At 49.8% G+C, this 18738-nt stretch overlaps 1 protein-coding gene across 1 annotated transcript in view; it reads right to left on the bottom strand.

Annotated features, from left to right (window-relative positions):
* Positions 1–5130, bottom strand: part of UNC13A (unc-13 homolog A) — a 60366-nt gene extending 55236 nt beyond the window's left edge. Inside the window, 1 exon segment of the mRNA XM_049097812.1 lies at positions 4941–5130. Coding sequence (XP_048953769.1) covers positions 4941–4962 — 22 coding nt within the window. The 5' untranslated portion in view covers positions 4963–5130.
* Between the last annotated feature and the right edge of the window lie 13608 nt (positions 5131–18738).

Here is an 18738-nt window from a genome sequence, read left to right as displayed (position 1 = left end):
TGGCTTTCATGTGAGAGCAAGGACGCTTACCCTCCATTGACAGAAATAAGCCAGAGCCCGACAGAAGACTTCAGTGTAAAACACAAATGCACCAAGACCCTTGACAGGGATTTCTTTCTGTGTTGTTTACCAGATGCCGCCACTTAGAACTAAGCCTGACCTATAGTAGGTGCTCATTAAATAGCGTTCAGTGAAATAATGACGTGATTTCCTCCTCCAACGGCCCTGTCCTGAGATCTGACCCCTCTGCACGGGCGGGGCGGGCGCTGTCCACGGTGCGGCACACGCTGTCCCTGCTCTGTCCACGGTGCTGAACCCCCGGCCCCGCCCGCTTACCTCCAATGAACTTGGCACGCCTTTTTATCTCCTGTATACTACTGAGCTCTCCTCAGGCCTGAGAACGCAGTGAGCTCTCAGGAAATGTCCTACACCCACGGACCTCCTTCCAGAAAGCTTTTAGTCCCCATTAATAAAAATACCATCATTGATTTTTCCTGTCATTGGCTCACACTTACGGAACCTTTCCACAGGCCAGGCATTGGGCCAAGGGCTCTGTGTGCCTCATCTCACTGGAGAGTTCTAGCAAACCTAAGCAATGGGTGTTATTAGTGTGTCCAATCTACAGATGGGCACACTGAGCAAGAAGAGGGTACAGGACTTGCCAGGAAGTGGTGGTTTTAGGGATTCAAACCCAGGCCTTCTGGATCAGGGATATACTGGTTGGCACCTCACAGAGAAAGCCCATTATATGTGGGAGGAAAGCGAGGTACAGGTTAGGGAAGGGGCTAAGATTGCAGCCCTGAAGATGAATCAGAGCCAACCCTGGAGACTATCCTATGAGTATAGTGAGAGCAAAGACCCAGATACCCACTCCCCTGGCTACATGGTATCAGAAACAGGGCAGCCAGGGGCAGAGGGATTTGTGAAGCCTTCCTGGGAGAGGAGAGAGGAAAAGCCACAGTGAATGGGGAGAAATGACACGTCTCTTTATTGAGTGGGTGAAGGAAGGTGATTCCAGGACAGATTCTTAACCCATGAAACAGACTTACTTGGCTTCCCTCTTCCAAGAAGAAGCTCAACCTTCACCCCCAACTCCCAGTAAGCCGTGGAGTCAGACAGCTACCTCTCTGGCTCTGTGGCACTAAGCAAGTTGTTGAACCTCCCTGAGCCTCAGTTTTCCTCATCTATAAAATGGGTGCCTGTGAGGATTAAATAAGGCAATGGAGATTAAAGTCGTCAACACCATACTTGTAGACTGTTGGATAAATGGGGCTTGTTGTTGATATTATTAGTTTTGAGGCAAACTCACCCTCACATGCATCTGCTAATTATATGCAATATTCATTCATCAAATATTTATGGAGCCTTTAAAAACGTTGAGTGGCCCGGCAAAATGCTGTAAGGCATATAGGAAGCTCTAGACCAGCATTCCCACCACTATGATTTCGTGTGTGCTATTCCCTCCACCTAGAGCACCATGTCCCTTCTGCTTAGCTCCCCCTCATCTTCTGAAACACAGGCAAGTGTTGGGTGAGGGTGGGGGTGGGTAAAAGGAGGTTTCCCAAAGGAACAGAACCCTGGACACCACCTTCCCTGGTTCCCTCAGATTGTCCCTGTCCCTCCCACTCTGACCCTTCCAGCATGAGGCCAGGAATAGCCCTGGGTCTCCAGAAACAGTGCCTAGTATGGAGTAGGTGCTCAACTAATTCTTGCTGAGTAAATATATGAATGAATTCGTGGAGGAACCAGGTGACACTTGGTATTTGCAGCCTCAGGACTCTGCCAAGCCCTAGCAAGTGGATGGTGGGCGGAGGAGGCAATGGGACTCCAAGTAGACAAAGAAATGAGAGGGGACAGAGGCAAGACCTGTAAAAGGTGGTCTCCTATGTGTTGCTGTCAGGTATATATGCAAGAGTTTGCATTTGTGTGTATTTGCTAGCGTTACCAGGGCAGGCAGGTGTATGTGTACGTGTATGTGTGTGTGTATAAGGTCATAAGCTTACCTATACCCTCTGAATGCAGGTGATGATCTGTAGATGTGTTGGGGGTGCAGTATGTGGGACAGTATGTGGGACATGCTAGTATGCATGAGTTTAGGTATGTGAGGGCTTGCAGGTGATATGTTAATTAGAAACATATGTCATGGTGTGTGTATATGTGTTCGTGTTATACACTTGTATGGAAAGTGTATTTATTTACTTGTGTGTATACATCATCATTCACCTGCTCAAAGGGGCTGCTTTGAATGTCCAGGCAAGTGTCATCATGCACATATACACGTGGCCTTGGCATGTGCTTGTGTGTACACATGTGTATTTTTTGGGATTGGGGGCCCTAACGGGTTTCCATAAGTACATGCTTGTATGTCAGGGCATGAGTAGATCAAACATGTTTGGATACATCCATGTCCTCAAACATGCAGGTGGACACACATGCATATATTTCTTCTGTGTGGAAGAATGGCTGTGTTCTGTATACATGTGTGTGTTCACATATGAATGTGCACATGTGTCCATGAGCTTGCATTCACAGGCATGTGGTCTTCCTGGAGCCATAGTGGATCCTGGGCATTTCTGTCCACATGGAATGAGTGTGTGTATGAACGTTTCAGTGCATGTGTATACAGATATGGGCAAACGTAAATGGGCCTCTGGTTGGGGATGTAGGTATTTCCCCATCCCCAAGAATAAGCTCAGATCCATGGAAAGCCCTCTCAGCCCAGCTCCACTGCTCCCCTACCCCCTCTCCCTTCCCATTCACCCCTTCAGCCCCCTGGCCTCTCCACTCTGGGCACCATCCCTCCCTGTATTTCACCCTCTCTCCATTTCTCTGATCTCCCCTTCTGCTTCTCCCAGCGTTATTCCATCCCTCATATATCTCAGGGCTTTACTTCCCACCCCACCCATGGCCTTGCCCCTCCCAGCAACACCCCTCCACTCTGCTGGTGATTCCCTTCCTGTAAGTTCCACAGAATCATCCAACACAATTCTTCCCCCAGGCCTCCATTTCTGGAAGCCTCACTCTTCTTATTTCCCCCCTCCCTTCGCACCACCCCCGCAGTCCAGCCTCCAGTTTGCGTCAGAGTGAAGGGTGAGATTCACCCTCCCTCACACACACACAACTAGGCAAACCTTCCAGAGGAACCCAACTTGGAGGGTGTGAGGCAGGATGGGGTGGGGTGGGAGGAGCAGAGGAGAGAATCAGCCAGGAACACTCACGTGGGCCCCCTCCTCCCGGGCCAGCCCCTCGCCCCGCCCCGCCCTCACTGCTAGACGACTTAGAGGAGGGGAAGAGAGGCCAATACACGGTTTGGACGTTCACCTCGGCCTTCTCTTAGGCCTAGCCCGTGGCGGTTCCAGGGGGTCCTCTCCACCTCCCCATTCCCTTAACTCCATAGGTCAGGGGGTAGTTTGCTTTCAATCTATAGGCCCTTCTGTCGCCATCAGCCACGGTCAGGAATGAGCTCAGGGAAAGCAGGTCCCTGTCCCTTTAAGAACACCCGCGTCCACGCCTGCCCAGCCCCGCGCGACAGCACTCTGGAAGTCGCCGCGGCAGGGAGCCGGCGGGCGGGGCCGGGTTTGTGAATGGAGCGACAGAGGGGGAGGGGAGGAAGGAGGAGGGGCGGCGGGGGCGGTTCCCAGCTCTGGGCCTGTTCCCTGGGGTCCAGGCGGAAACCGGGGTTCAGCTCTCCCTCTCTCTCTCTTTCTCTCTGTCTCAACACAGTCCCCGCTGCCTAAGATCTCCCGAAGCCTGACATCTCAGGCCTGACCATCACACTTCTTTCCCGACCTCAGCCTTCTTGGGGCGAGTAGGTGTGAATGAGGGGGGATGGACCCCAGTCCTCAAAACCCAAGGTTGAGACCTCTATAAGCTTTGAGCCCCTGTTTGCCACCACCGTCGCCGCCTAAGGTCTCCCAGAGCCTGAGTTCTCAGCAGGAATGCCCGGAACGCCTGACCGGTGGGCTGACTTCACTCCCACTCCAGCCTCAGAAGTGAGGGGCAGGGATCATGCCCCCCTCCTGTGTCGTTCTCCTCCCCCCCAACCCCAACGCAGAGTGTGGGCCTGGGCGTGGGCCTCGGTGCAGATGGCGTTCAGGCCCCAAAATAGCTCCACCCCACCTCTCCCTCCCTCCCTTCGGCGCAAAGTGGGTGAGGTGAGCATGCCGGGAGGGGCGCAGACGGGCACTGCACCCTGGAGGGGTCGGCTCCCGACGAAGAAGGCCCGCCCGTTACGCGTTCCCAGAGTGCTGGAGGGGGCGGGGAGTGGGGAGGCCCTCAGGCGATTTCCCCAGCCCCCACTCGGGAGTCCGAAGAGTTAATGGGAAAAGCGCCCCCAGACCCCAATCACAACCCTCTCAGGACGGAGGGGTCTTCCCCAGCCCCTCCGCAGGACTCCTCACACCCAAGGCTGGAAGATTCCTAGAGCTCCCCGAGGTCCTGATGGTCAAGTCTCCTTACCCAAATCTTACGTGCCCAGGGCTTGGAGACCCCTCCCTCTGCACTCCTCTTCGAATTCGAATTCGGAGCCCAGTCCACGTCGCTGAGAACCCACAGCCCAGCTCACTGCACAGGACTCCTTCCAAGTACCCTACAGGACCCATTCGAACTACCCAACCCAGCTCTTCCACACCTGGTCTACACAGACTCCCCAGTCTAGACTAGGGATCCGGATAGAGGCTCAGGTGCCTGCTGGCGTCCACATGGGCCTCCGCGTTCAGCCACGTCCGTAGGACCCCCAGCGACCCCCACCAGGACCCCCTGAAAATGCAGCTACATCTGCACGGATCACCCCCTCCGGCGCCCTGACGCGTCTACAAGGGTTAGCGCCCCTCTCAAAAGTCCAGCCGCGTGGACTCGGGTCATCCTCTCTGGAGCCCAGCCGCATCCACACGGACCCCGAGCCCAGTTCGGGTTCCCAGCCCCACGGCCTCGCCTCCTACCTCCTACGCAAAGTAGAGACATGTCTCCGGGGTCGCCGGCGGGCCGGCTCCGTCAGGCAGAGCTTAGCAGTCCCTGGGCTGGGGCATGGCCGGGGCTGCAGCCCGCGCTCAGCTCACGCCGGGGCCCGGCCTCCGCCGCCGGCCATCTTGGTTCAGCACCGGGGGTGCGGACAGCTCCTGACGTGGTGCCGCTGTGGGGCCGGCGGGCGGAGCCGGGGACGCCTGATGGGGCGGGGGCGCTGCAGGCTTGGGGGAGCTTTAAAGGGCCGGCGCCGGGTGGGGTCTCCCCGCCCCCAGGGCTCCGGGACCGAAAGGACAGAGAACGGCCCCACTCAGCCTCAGCCTCCCTACTGGCTCTGCGTGTTGCCATCTCTCCTGGAGTCTCTCTGTGGGTTCTCTGGCTCTCTCTGGAGTCTTTTGCTGTCTCTTGGCTTTCCCTCTTTTCCTCTGCCTCTAACTCTGTGTCTGTCTTGTTGCCTGTTTCTCTCTCTCTTTCTCTCCCTGCGTCTCTCTGTTACTCTTTTTGTCTCCTCGTCTCTTTTGGTCATGTGTCTCCCTCTGAGCCTCTCTCTATCCAGTCTCTGTCTCTGCCACTCCCTGTCTAGGCCTCCTTCTGAGAATCTTTCACTCTTTAAGCCACTCAGCCTGTGGATCTTTGCACACACTCATACTGGATTCCATCCTTCACTCCCTTGTGTAACTAACAAACTCCTATTCATCCATCAATACCCAGTTTGAACACCCCCTCTTCCTGGAAGCCTTCCCTGACTCCCCCACACTGACCCTGTCTTCTGGACTCCCCCAGCCCCCCAACTCTTCCCCTGGCTCAGCCCTGACCCCCACACATCTCTGCTCTCTAGCCCTGTCCCCACTTATCTACCTGGGCAGATCCATGTGTGCCAGTGTCCTACAAACCTGTTCACTGTGTCATCTTCATTATGTAGAATGGCACTAGAAGCTGAACCCCACAGAGTCCTTTGCCCCCAGCACACGTGAAGGAGCTTCATGAATACAGAATGAATACGACTTGTCAGTTGCAAATGAGGCCTATACTTAAAACCCAACTCTGTCTCTAATCCCTAACATGATCTTGGGCAAGTGGTCATGTGACCACTCTATGCCTCATTTTCCCTATCCACAGAATGGGGACAATAAAAGGACTTGCCTCACAGAATTACAGATGTTATGTAAGCTAATACCTGAAAGAACTTGGAATAGTAATGTATATTGTCACTTATTGTTAACTCTCACTGCTTTTTCAATTTCTATTACGTATCAATTATCTCTAGGTAAGGAATAAGGGGTAGCAATGACACGCTTGAATAAAGAACATTATCACCACAAAGACCCCATGGCCTCTCCTCTATCTCATTGTCCCTCCTCTCAGAAAGAACTATCCCAAATTTTGTTTTTTGTTCTATTTTTCTGTACAGTTTTACCACATATTTATCAACAAACAACACGTGGTTTAGTTTTGTGTGTTTTTGGACTTTATGTAACTAGAATAAAATTATTACATATCTTACTAACCTTTTCTGTTTGTTCAACATGATTTTGCTGATATTCATCCACATTTCTGCATGGGGCTGTAATACATGAATTTTTCACTGCTTTACAGTATCCTCTGGATTTACTATACTTTTGATTATTTATCTATCTTCTAGTTGGGGAACCTTAAGATTGCTTCCACTTTGAGTTTATTTAGAAAAAAACTTTTATAATCATTCTCAGAAATGTAGGCTGGTGCACATGGATTAGACAGTTAGATCATAGGACACCCACACGCTCAGCTTCACGAGATAACATCAAATTGTTTTTTGACATGCCTCCAACTATTTTTATCACACCCGTACCATATAAGCATTCAGTTGCTCCACACCCTTATCAACACTTGGAATACTCTCAGTTTTTGGATCATGCCAAAATGGAGGGGGAGAACTGGTGCTTCATTTTGGTTTTGATTTGCTTTCTTATTGCTTTTGAGAGGGACCTTTTCACGTAATTATTGATTTCTACTTAGGGTGAAATGCTTGTTCAAGTTTTTTATCCATTTTTAAAAAGATTTTTTTATTTATTTATTTGTTTGTTTATTTATTTTAGAGAAAGAGAGAGTACATGTGAGCAGAGTGGGGAAGGGGTAGATGGAAAGGGAGAGAGAGAGAGAGAATCTCGAGCAGATTCTATGCTGAGCATGGAGCCTGACACAGGGCTCAATCTCACAATCCTGAGATCATGACCTGAGCCAAAGTCAAGAGTCGGAGTCTTAACCAACTAAGTCACCCAGACGCCCCTTTTTATCCATTTTTTAAAATGTGACTATTGGGGCACCTGGGTGACTCAGTAGGTTGGACGTCTGACTCTTGATTTCAGCTCAGGCCATGATCTCAAGGTTGTGAGATAGAGCCCGGCATCACTGGGCTCCCAGCTCAGCAGGGTAGTCTGCTTAATATTCTCTCTCCCTCTCCCTCTGCCCCTCCCTGCTTTGTATGCTCTCTCACTCTCTCTCAAATAAATAAATAAATAAATCTTTAAAAAATAAATGAAATGTGGTTATAATTTCCTACTGGGGCAGCCCCAGTGGCTCAGCGGTTTAGCGCCACCTTCAGCCCAGGGTGTGATCCTGGAGACCCGGGATCAAGTCCCAGGTCGGGCTCCCTGCATGGAGCCTGCTTCTCCCTCTGCCTGTGTCTCTGCCTCTGTGTCTCTCTCTCTGTGTCTCTCATAAATAAATATTTTAAAAAATAATAATAATAATTTCCTACTGATGTGTAGTTCATTAACCTTATTAGATATGAATCCTTAAAAAAATGATATGAATCCTTTGTTGGTTTAATGTGTACTTTAAAAAAATTCCAATTTTGTGTCCTGTTTTCATTCTATTTCTGGTATCATTTTCTAAACAAAAGCTCTTAATTTTTTAAAATAAACTTTATATTTTTTAAAAATTTTTATTTATTTACGATAGTCACAGAGAGAGAGAGAGAGAGGCAGAGACATAGGCAGAGGGAGAAGCAGGCTCCATGCACCGGGAGCCCGACGTGGGACTCGATCCCAGGTCTCCAGGATCGCGCCCTGGGCCAAAGGCAGGCGCTAAACCTCTGCGCCACCCAGGGATCCCAAAAATAAATTTTATATTTTGGAAAAATTTTAGATATACAGAAAAGTTGTAGAGGTATTGAGTTGTAAAAATGTATAGGGTGTTTTTGGGGCAGCCCGGGTGGCTCAGTGGTTTACCGCCACCTTCTGCCCAGGGTGTGATCCTGGGTACCCGGGATCGGGTCCCGCGTCGGGCTTCCTGTATGGAGCCTGTTTCTCACTAGGCCTGTGTCTTTGCCTCTCTCTCTCTCTCTCTCTCTGTGTCTCTCATGAATAAATAAATAAAATATTTAATTAAAAAATATATAGAGTGTTTTTGTATACTCTTCACCTAGCTTGCCCTAACGTTGCCATCTAACATGTGGTTACAGGAGATACATGTCAAAAGGAAAAATTTAGGGGTGTCTGGGTGGCTCAGTGGTTAAGCATCTGCCATCGGTTCAGGTCATGATCCCAGGGTCCTGGGATGGAGTCCCACACTGTGGGGGCTGCAGGGAGCCTGCTTTTTTCTCTGCCTCTCCTTCAGCTTGTGCTCTCTCTCTCAAATAAATAAATAAATAAATAAATAAATAAATAAATAAAATCTTTAAAAATAAAGTAAAACATTTACATTTGCACTTATTATTAACTAAATTGTAAACTTTGTGTTTCACAGCATTCCACTAATGTTCTCTTCCTAGTCCAACATCCAATCCAGGGTCCTACATTATATTTAATTATCCTATCTCCTTGGTCTCCGCCTATCTGTGAGTTCTTAGTCTTTCCTTATCATTTATGACCTCAATGTATTTAAAGAGTACTCGTCAGGAATTTTGCAGACAGTCCCTTGATTTGGGCTTATCTAATGTTTTCTCATTATTAGACTGGGGTTATGGACTTTAGGGGGAAGATCACAGAGATCAGGTTCCTTCATTGTCACCAAAGGTCCCTGATGCCTACATGACATCACAGGGGATGTTAACTTTGATCATCTGCCAAGCTGGGCAAATGCCATCTCCCATGCTGTCTGCCAAGTTTATCCACTGTCAAGTTATTCTTTTTATCTTTTCCTATTTTGCTCTTTATAACCAAATCACTAAGCCCAGCCCACCCTCATGGTGAGGAATTATGCTTCATTTCCTGGAGCAGGAGTATCTAGGAAGCACTTAATTTTAAATTTTTTTATTGCTGTAAAATACACATAACAAAATTTACCATTTTAACCATTTTGAAGTGTACAATTTTTTACAGTTATAATGTTGTGCAACCACTACTTCTACCTAGTAATAAAACATTTCCATCACCCCAAAAGGAAACCATATCCCCATTGGCAGTCTCTACCCATATCCTGTTCCCAGGCCCTGGCAACCACCAATCTGCTTTCTGTGTCTATGGATTTAATTTAAAATTCTTCAATTTAGGAGCACCTGGGTGGCACAGTCGGTTAAGCATCTGCCTTTAGCTCAGCTCATGATCTCAGGGTCCTGGCATTGAGCCCCATATTGGGCTCCCTGCTCTGTAGGGAGTCTGCTTCTCCCTCTGCCCCTCCCCCTGCTCATGCTCTTTCTCTGTCAAATAAATAATCATAAATAAATAAATAAATAAATAAAATTCTTCAACTTAATCTTTTCCTTTGCAGTTAAGAAAATAAAAGACAATTTTATTTCCTCCATACCAGTTCTTGGAACTTTCGTTTCTTTTTCCTGCCTTAGGATGCAGGCCAGTGCCTTCAGTACAATCTCAGATACCATGGTAACTGACATCCTTGCCTTGTCTGCCCAGCTTAAAGAGAACATTTCAATATTCACTGCTAAATGTGATATCTGCTGGGGGGTTTTAATAGAAAATCGAGTTAAAGAGGTCCACTTCTATTTCCATTTTGCTAAGATTTTTTGCTTTTATCAAACATGGGTGGCAAATTTTAGCAATTACATTTCCTGAATCAATTGGGTTGCCCGTATAACTTTTCCTCTTTAATCTGTTAATGTGAATTATATTCTCTCAATGTTTGATATGCATTAATCTCTCCTGTTCTCTCTTTTGCTCATAAGTTATCCCCCTCTATCTGCCAAAGCCTCTGATAAATTGATCATTCGGATCCAATTAATTTTTAAACCCCACTGGCCCATTTTGCTCCACCAACAGCTCTGTTACTTCCAAAGCTATTTATTTGAGCTATCTCAGCCCTCTATTTAATTATGCCATGCTGCCTCCATCTTTCTCTTGCACTCTCTTCTCTGCAGCCCCTTCCTTCCCTGACTCCTCTTACTATGCATCTACACTCAGATCTTCTGCAAATTCATACTACTCTCTGTCTTTCCATCTCTCTTCTCTTGGCTTCTGATGTTTCACTCTCTTTACCATCTTATGGAATCCACAGAGAAAAGTCATTGAAAGACACATATAATGGCAGATAGTACACAGACTGGTGAGAAATACAAGTCCATGCACACACACAAGGAAGAAAAGGAAGAAACTCATACGTGCACATGTGCACACAAACACACACACACACACACACACCTCCCAGCCAGTGAGCTCCTGGCAATCCCCAACAGCCCAAACTTGTCCATTTCCTATCCCAAGAGCTTTAGCATAGCCCCACCCACAGCACCTATTGAGCTCAACTTTTTATTTTTTATTTTTATTTTTTTAAAGATTTATTTATTTATTCATTTATTTTTGATAGACATAGAGAGAGAGAGAGGCAGAGACACAGGAGGAGGGAGAAGCAGGCTCCATGCCGGTAGCCCAACGCGGGACTCGATCCTAGGACTCCAGGATCGCACCCTGGGCCAAAGGTAGGCGCCAAACGGCTGAGCCACCCAGGGATCCCCGAGCTCAACTTTTTAATGGGGAATGAGCAGAGCTGCTTCTAGAGCCCCAAACCCAGGGCAACCATGCTTGGTCATCGAATAAATTCCCAATCTTTACTGGGTATGTCTGATGTTTCTGGCACTGTACAAAGCTCCACAGGGGGGAAAGATATGAATCAGATGTCAATCAATTTGTTCAGCAAGCATTTGCTGGCACCATCTGGATGCTGAGAATTACTCTTATCAGCAGGTTCCACTGGGTGACATGGGTTCTAGTACAAAAGTTGGAAACGAACAAGTAAACATACACAGAAGAAATCAAGGAAAATTATGAAGAATATGAGGAGGGTCCCCTGATAGAAAGGAATGGTGGAGGATGGGATAATTGCCTTGGGGAGGAGATAGCACATGAGCTGAGGCCCAGAGGAGAAGGACCAGGCCTGGGGAGAGTTGGGGGAGGGTCATTCAAGACAGCAGAGCAGGTGCAAAGGCTCTAAGGTAGGACTATGCCTGGTGTACTAGAAGAATATCAAAGAAGCTGGTGTGGCTGGAATAGAGTGAGAGAAAAGGAAGATGAGTGAGAGGCTTGGGATATGGGTAAAGGTCTAAGATGCAGAGACAGAGAGAGAAATAAAGAGAGAGAGACTGTGAATGAGAAGGAGAGATTGGGCCTTTACTTTTTGGGGAAGAACATAAGTCCAGCAGGACCTGAGGCTCTATAGGCATCTTATTGTCACTGAGGCCTCATTCTTACCCATGTCTCCCCCACCCCCAGACTCCTTACTAATGCCCCACCTGCACTGGTGGGGGAGGGGGGGCGGCGACCACCCTGTACCAAGAATGGTTAAGCACACAGTAGGTATTTCATAAATGTGAATGAGCTAGTATGTCAGAGGGAGGGAGGGAGAAAGGAAGGAGGAGGTGATGGGCAGGGATACAGAGGTACAGATCATGTGGGGTCTCCTGGCCACAGGGAAGAGTGTGGGTTTTATTCAAAGGGCAATGGGAGCCATGAGAGAGCTTTGAGCAGAGAAGGAACACAATCTGATTTATGATTTTTTTAAAGATTCTACTTTATTTATTCATAGAGATGCAGAGAGAGAGAGAGGCAGAGACACAGGCAGAGGGAGAAGCAGGCTCCACACAGAGAGCCTGACGCGGGACTCGATCCAGGGTCTCCAGGATCACACCCCTGGCTGCAGGCAGCGCTAAACCGCTGCACCACCAGGGCTGCCCTGATTTATGATTTAAGATTCCAGGGAATCCCTGGGTGGCTCAGCGGTTTTGTGCCTGCCTTCGGCCCAGGGCATGATCCTGGAGTCCCAGGATCGAGTCCTGCATAGGGCTTCCTGCATGGAGCCTGCTTCTCCCTCTGCCTATGTCTCTGCCTCTCTTTCTCTCTTGATGTCTCTTATGAAAAAATAAATAAAATCTTTAAAAAAAAAGAATCCCTGGGGAGTTGGGGGATTGGGGGGGATTGGGGTGACAGTGATGGGCATTAAGAGGGGCATGTGATGTGATGAGCACTGGCTATTATATGCAACTGATGAATTACTGAACTCTACATCTGAAACTAATTATGTACTATATGTTGGCTAATTGAATTTAAAAAAATCCGTCTGAGACTGCCAAGGGAGCAGGGATGGTTGGGACAGGAGTGTGGGTGACAGGAGGCCAGGGCAGCATCCAGATGGCAGATGACAGGGTCTATGAGAATGAGGAATGGTTCAGGTTCATTCTGGAGTCTGAGCCTAAAGGACCAGCCAATGAACTGGACAAGCAGGCATAAGGGAAGAGAAGTGACAAGAATGAGACCAGATTTGGGGTCTGGGAGGCTGGGAGATGGTGAAGCCATCCATCATATTGATGGAGAAGTGGCAGATCTTGGGGTGAAAAACAGGTCTGTACTTTGGACTTGCTGAGCTGGAAATGCCTTCAAGACGCCCAATGAGAATACCCAGTACAGTTGGATATTTGAGTCTGATACGCAGAGGATAGGTTGGGCTGGTGATACAAATGGGATAGAATCAACCTGAGATGGAGTGTGGCCACTTGGGGCCAGAATGTAGACAGAGCATGAAGGGCCACCTGGCCTCCAGGACCAAAACCAAGACTTCAAACCGAGGGGTCCACTTCCACATGTTTGTCCATCCCCAACTATAGTCCCTGATATCAGGGCAACAGGCAATGGTAAGAGCAGGGAACATGGAATTCAGAGCCCTTGTGATTACCATATACTCTTATCTTCTTCTCCCCACATTTCTGTGGTCAATGGCCTAGGGTACTGGGGTGGAGTGAGTGGGGGTGGAGGAGTACTGAGGGAGATGAAGTAGATAGAAGTAGGTGATGCTGCGTTCAAAGGTGTCCTGAGTGGAAAGAAAGGCAGTACTCATATGGTTCCAGAAAACCTACTGTGTACTTGGCAATGTGCTGAATGCCTGATAAGTGCTATTTCCCCCAATCCTTTGAAACATAAAGTGGGTGCAATAGTATATTCATTTTATAGACAGGAAGACCGAGTTCCTGAGAGGTTGGAAGGGTGTGAAATGAAGCTGTACCAACTCTCAGAATAAGCCATTTCTTTAATACAGTTGTTTGTGTAATCATTCATTCAATGAACACAACCTGGATCCATACCCATGTGCATGTAATGCCCAGGGTCTGGGGGACCATCTGAAGTCTGGAAGGGGATGTGGGGCAACAGAACCCAATATCTAAGGGCAGGGCATGGACAAAGGAAGGGAGAGGGATTAGAGGGAAGGAGGCTCTGCTTGGGATGCTGGGAAACTATTGCTGGAAGAGTGGAAGCTGTAGAGCGAGGACATCCTGCTAGGGACAATAGGAATTGGAGGAAGGGCATTCCCAGCAAAGGGCACTGTGAATGCAAATGCTCTGAGGCTCTGAGGACCTCTTGCTGGATCTACTTGGGACCCTCAGGCCAGTGGTCACAAAGAGAAATCAATGAGGGCAACCTCAGTTTATCACATAAAACAGGGATTAAAAACAGTAATTATTTTCTAGAGAACTAATGGGACGAGGGCGGTGCTGGCCCTTTGCAAGGTCCCAGCCGTGACCTGCAGGGCTCTAGCAAGGGACTCATTCAAAGAAGCAAGGAATTGGACTGGCTTGAGGAGGGCGGACAATATAAAAGGATGATTGGATCAAGAGATACGATAGGTCCAGAGGGAGTGGGAGCGGGGCTCAGCTCACACCTCCAGAGTACCAGCAGGTGGCAGCACTGGGCCGAAGGGCGATCGCAAGGCTGCAAGCCGGCCACTTGCAGGCAAGGACCCTCTCAAGAGTCAGGGACCCTCTCAAAGGGAGCCAGGGACTGCGCAGAACTCTACCAGTGTTCACTCCTTTAATCCCCTTAACTGATTTTACAGAGAGGGAAACAGAGCAAAACTGTAAGCCATGTGCCCGAGGTCACACAGCAGGTGAGAGGCAGAGTTGGGATTCAAATCTAGGCAGGTCACTGGGATCCTTAATCCCTATACTCCCAAATCCTCCTAGAATGATAGTTTAAAACAAAACAAGGACTCCCTTCAACAATTATTGAGCTCTTCCTGTGTACCTTACACGCCATCCCACAGGTATGTACAATCATTTCCATTTTACAGATGAGGAAAACTGAAGCACAAACAAAGGACTCTGGGAGCCAAGGTGGTTCTATGCCCAATGTGAGAATGTCAAGAGTATGTGAGGCTCGTCCACTGTTGGCCCTGGGTCCAGCTCAGGGGAGGGATCAGTAGGAACTTGGAGCCTCTGCCCTCTCCAGCCTCCAAACCCCCACAGCCACCACTGCTCCCAAATAAATCCCTTGCCATGCCCCAGGCCAGGGCTGCACCCTCATTTATGCCACCCCTTCGGATCTTGCTTTCCCACCACAGATGACCTGGACTTGTACCCAGATGTGGAGGAGTGGGGGGTATGAGGGGCTAAGAATATTCGACTAGGGGCCTTGATGCTGTCACTTTTGACAAATGGGAAAACCGCAGATCAGAGACACCAAGGTATTTGCCCAAGATACACAGGCAATATAAGGCACAGCTGGACTTGAACTCAGGGCTTTGGGCTCTCATGCTTCTAGGAATACTAATGAAGGCACTGTCAGGCAGGGCTGTGTCAACCCCTCTCACCCAGCATTCCCAAGGACTCTAGGGTCCTCTGAAAATGTTGAGACTCATACACACTGATTCGGAATGCAAAAGGTAAACTGCAAAGTTCAAATGAATCAATGTTTAATTTTCAGGAACAGGGCGTCAGCTTTATTGGGATTAAAGTTGATGCATCAGAAAACAGGTCTGGGGTGGGATGTGGTCTTGCTGGGAAGACCCCAGCTGGGTCACTGCCAGCTGTCTACTGAAGAGAGCTACTTGTGGCCAATCGATTTCCAAAGGAAAACAATAAATTACAGGATAGCTAACCAGGTGAGAGTTTAGCACATGCTGGGCTGGATCCTGCACGTTTTAAATCATTTAATCTCCACAGAGACCCTCCTAGGTGAAGGCGGTTATGATAGGGGTTCAAACGATGGGGAAACTGAGGCACGGAGCAGTCACAAGCTGGGGAGGGACATAGTTGGGATTTGAAACCCACCAGGCTTGGGGGGCGAACCTTTGACCTCCGTGTTGTCCTCAGCCTTGTGTTTCCTGTCCAGTCATTAGTGGGATGGGAGATGCGAGTACGACGGTGACTGTCTGACTTGGTTCGGGTGTGGATGTAAGGACATGGTGCTGCCTGGGGTGGGAAGCCTGGTGGACCCATCTCTGTCCCCTCTAACCAGCTCCCAAGACTGCAAGCCACCCAGGCAGGTCACCTCCTGCTCTGGATCAGATCGGGGCTTCAAAGATGAAATTCAGGGACGACTGGGTGGCTCCGTCGTTGAGCCTCTGCTTTTGGCTCACGTGGTGATCCTGGAGTCCTGGCATCGAGTCCGGCATAAGCTCCCCAAAGGGAGCCTGCTTCTCCCTCTACCTATGTCTCTGCCTCTATCTCTGGGTCTCTCATGAATAAATAAATAAAATCTTAAGAAACCAAAAAAAAGGGCAGCCCCGGTGGCTCAGCAGTTTAGCACCACCTTCAGCCTAGGGCCTGATCCTGGAGACCTGGGATTGAGTCCCACGTCAGGCTCCCTGCATGGAGCCTGCATCTCCCTCTGCCTGTGTCTCTGCCTCTCTCTCTCTCTCTCTCCCCCCACCCACCAGGCTCCAGTCGCTCTGTGCCCCCCCTTCTCCCGCCCAGCCTCGCCCCCTCTGCCTTGGCCTCCCTATCTTCTCTAGCATCCTCCTCCAGACTTGTCCTCCTGGATGTCTTTAATTCCTCCGACACAACTCTCCTGCTGGCCTTTGCACGCTGCTGTTCCCACCGCCAGGAACCCCCTTCCTCTCTCTTCTCCTGGATGAGCTGCCTTCTTTCCTGCTCTCAGCTGAAATGCCCCCTCTTCCTGAAAATCTTCCTTGACCCCCAAGGCTGGGTGGAGAACTCCCTGTGTTCTCCACATCATACCAGTTTTCTTGTCTGTCTCCCAATCAGGTCAGCAAGCTCCTTAAAAGCCAGGACGAGATCCCAGAAAATACTGTCTCCCCTTTGCCTGGTGTATAGTACGTGCTTAGGTGCTCCTGAAACATGTCAAGCGGAATCATGAATGAACGAATCTAGTATTAACAATTAGGGAGCCCTCGGGCCTCTTGAGAACACTGAGCTGGGAGCTCCTCAAGGCAGGGCCGCTGCTGGCCTGGGACAGGGTCTGGCACGCAGTGTGCGCTCCACACACGTGTGTGGGAGGAGGGAAGGGACACACGTCATTTCTGGAGATGACGTGCTCAATATTGGCTCGGAGCACCACTCCAAGATCCTCTGCAGCCCCCAGGGACCTAACCAGGTCCAACCAGCCACCTCCCTCCACCAGCTCAAGACCCAGGGCCGGCCCGGAGGCGGGGCTGGGGGCGTGGCCTGAGGGAGAGGAAGGGGCGGGAACTTGCATCCTGAGCCACCATTGGGCGCCCGCCGCGCGGCCTCGTCCAATCCGCCCTGGGGGCGGAGTTAGGGCGCGCCCGGGGCAGGTGGGAGCCGAGCGCAGGAAATCGCCATTTCAGGCGGCGCCTTTGCGTGGATTGGGGGGAGTTGCGGGTGGGGCTGAGGGTCCTCGCGGAGGACTGGGCTAGGAACGAACAAAATGCAGCCTCCCCCACTCACAGTTGCCTCCCTCCCGCCGCCGCACCCTGGCGATTTGGCACGATGAACTGATGGCAAGCGGGCCACCGTCTGGACCCGGCTGCTCCCAGCTAAGTGTTCAAGAGCCCAGCCAGCCTCCAAAACTGAGGGCATTCAAATCCTAGGTCTGCCACGTGCTGTGTGATGCTGGGCACGTCACTTACCCACCTGTACAACGGAATGGGTAGTGATGCACATTGATCTCATAAAATGCTTGGAACCAGCTCATGATTGTTTTTACAGTTCACATTCTATGTCCCCTTTGCCCCCACACTGTCCATGGGTCCCCAGAGCCCTCAGACTAAAATCCACACACCTTCTTGTGACCCGGAGGCCCTGTGTGGCCCAACCCCCACAAGCCTCCCGGGCCACACCCTCTTGCATTTCCTAGTTACCCCATCCAGCCACTCTGTGGTCTTCTTAGTCTTCCTGCACACCCAGTCTGTTCTGGCCTCAGGGCCTTTGCACATGCTGTTTTCCTCCACAGGAAATGCTCTTCCTCCTCAGGTGCTCCTTGCACTGTCCCATACTTGTCCCAATTCCTCCTCCATCAGGTTCTGACTCAAGTGTTGCTTCCCCTGGGAAGTCCTCCTAGATGTCTCCAGGTTTGGTTGGGACCTCCTTGTTCTACTCACAGGTCTCAAATATCTCACATGCATGGACCTCTATCCACAAGCAACAAATCAGTCCTCCATCACCACCACTCCACCAGGCCCATGGAGGTGGGGTGGGGAAAGTTGTTTTTCCTCCCACATATTTCACCTGGGGAAACAAGCTCCACTGCAAGGAAGTGGTTTGGAACAGGCCCAAGCATCTCTCTGGGCAGAACCATGTCATCTTGGCCTCATTTAACCCAAGCAATATATTCCAAAGTAAAAACATTCAGTACCTGCTGCTTCTGCTCTGGGAGAGCAAATTGGAGCCACAGCTTCTATCCAGGAGACACCTGCTGGCCCCTGAAAATCACCCATGTCCCTCCCCTCCAGGGCATCTCTATACTCCACCTCTCCTTGCAGCTCATCCATGACCTTTTGGGGAGTCTGTGTCTGGTTCTGACTCCTCCAGCCTGGGGACTCCTTGCGACCAGGCTGGGGGAGGTTGGCGCAGAGGATTCAGGCTGGAAGTGTTTGTTGAACTAATGAATATATCATCTGCCTTATGTGCACTCCTCAAAAGCCTCGCTCCAATGTCTCTTTTTCAAGGATACCTTCCCTGTTTCCCCAGACAAAGCCCTTACTTCTCTACTCCTAACCCTTCCAGCTCTGGGACCCACCCTTCAGCCCAACCCTGTCGCCCCAGGGCTGGGGGAACATCTATGGATAGCTCTTTCCCCGGCATACTGAGATCTCCTTGGGAACCAGGACTGAGACCTCTCAGGGGCACAGGAAGTTGTTAAAAAATTGCTTGCAGAGGAATGAATGAACAAATGAATGATGAATGAATATTGCAGGGCCTGGCATCAGAGGTCCTGGGTTTCACATCCCGGCCAGGGTGCTAAACACTGAATCTGTTCCTTGACCTCTCCAAATCTCACTTGTCCATTTATTAAATATGTTTACTCAGAGAATAAACACAAATTGTTGCAAGGGTGAAATGAACACATAAAGCATACAGTCCCAGGGACTTCAGGCTCCCTTCAGGCCCAGACTGGAAGTGATGTGCACCTAGGACCAACAGTTATGATCCCCTTC

The sequence above is a fragment of the Canis lupus genome, chromosome 20 (assembly GCF_003254725.2).
Source record: "Canis lupus dingo isolate Sandy chromosome 20, ASM325472v2, whole genome shotgun sequence".
Lineage (NCBI taxonomy): Eukaryota > Metazoa > Chordata > Mammalia > Carnivora > Canidae > Canis > Canis lupus.
Note: the sequence above shows the minus strand (reverse complement) of the source record. Positions and strands in the feature narration are given on the sequence as shown.